We start from the raw sequence: 1037 nt of genomic DNA on the forward strand, positions 1-1037 counted from the left end.
CTCCCGGTCCAGCGCCTCCCGCAGCACCAGCGAGTACGACCCCGAGAACGTCGCCTCCAGACCGAACGGACCCGACGGCCACACCCAGCACCGCACACGACCGTTCGCCCCCGAGTCCCGGTCCGACACGCTCAGCACAGCCACCACCGTCCCCACCGACGCGTCCTCGGGCACTGGCACCGACAGCGATGTCACCAACACCTCCGGCGCGTTGTCGTTCGCGTCTAGCACTTCCAATACCACCTTGCAGTGACCCGACAACGCGGGGGAGCCTTTGTCTCTTGCTTCTACGGGGATCTCGTAACTATCCATTTCTTCATAGTCTAACTTGCCTTGAAGCCTGATTTCTCCTTTGATTTCATCGATAGTGAACATTTCTTTAACTTCTGTAGTGACATGCCTACCAAATAGGTATATAATATCACTATTGGTCCCTTCGTCTGGATCGGTGGTATTAAGCGTGATTAAGAGAGTTCCGAGCTCTGAGCCCTCCAAGACTTTAACTTTATAAACAGACTGGTTGAACTGCGGTGCGTTGTCGTTCGCGTCCAGCACCGAGATCACCAATTCCATCGTTCCTGTCAGCGACGGCCGGCCCCCGTCACTCGCCGTCAGCACCAATCGGTGCACCGACATCGTCTCGCGGTCCAGAGATTTCGTTAGAATAAGACCCAAAGACGCACCCTCGTCATTATTTCCCCGAGTATCAAGACTGAAGTGCTCGCTGGGGCTGAGTGTATAGGAGAGCTGAGCGTTCGCTCCGATATCTGCATCCGATGCGCCCTCCAGTGGGAAACGAGACCCCACCGAAGACGATTCCGGGATGTTAAGGGCTTCTTCGTTCACACGGAAGATGGGGGCATTGTCGTTGATGTCCGTGACCTCCAGCTCCACGTGGAAGACGCGCAGCGGACGCTCCACCAGCACCTCCAGCCGCAGCAAGCACGGCGCGCTCTTCCCGCACAGCTCCTCCCGGTCCAGCCGCGAGCTCACCACCAGCGCCCCGCTCGCCCCGCTCACCTCCACGCTCGCCCGCC

General features: G+C 58.6%; 1 protein-coding gene across 1 annotated transcript in view; it reads right to left on the bottom strand.

Moving 5' to 3' along the window:
* LOC114069645 (protocadherin alpha-2-like) overlaps nt 1–1037 on the bottom strand; it is a gene marked incomplete at its 3' end in the record, with an annotated part of 2366 nt that continues 1329 nt past the window's right edge. The window contains exon 3 of the mRNA XM_027906584.1: nt 1–1027. Within this exon, the coding sequence (XP_027762385.1) occupies nt 1–1027 (1027 nt within the window). The remainder of the gene's footprint in view (nt 1028–1037) is intronic.

The sequence above is a fragment of the Empidonax traillii genome, unplaced genomic scaffold (assembly GCF_003031625.1).
Source record: "Empidonax traillii isolate 1590-97213 ecotype Southwest subspecies unplaced genomic scaffold, ASM303162v1 scaffold1323:size195977, whole genome shotgun sequence".
In the NCBI taxonomy this organism is placed as follows: domain Eukaryota; kingdom Metazoa; phylum Chordata; class Aves; order Passeriformes; family Tyrannidae; genus Empidonax; species Empidonax traillii.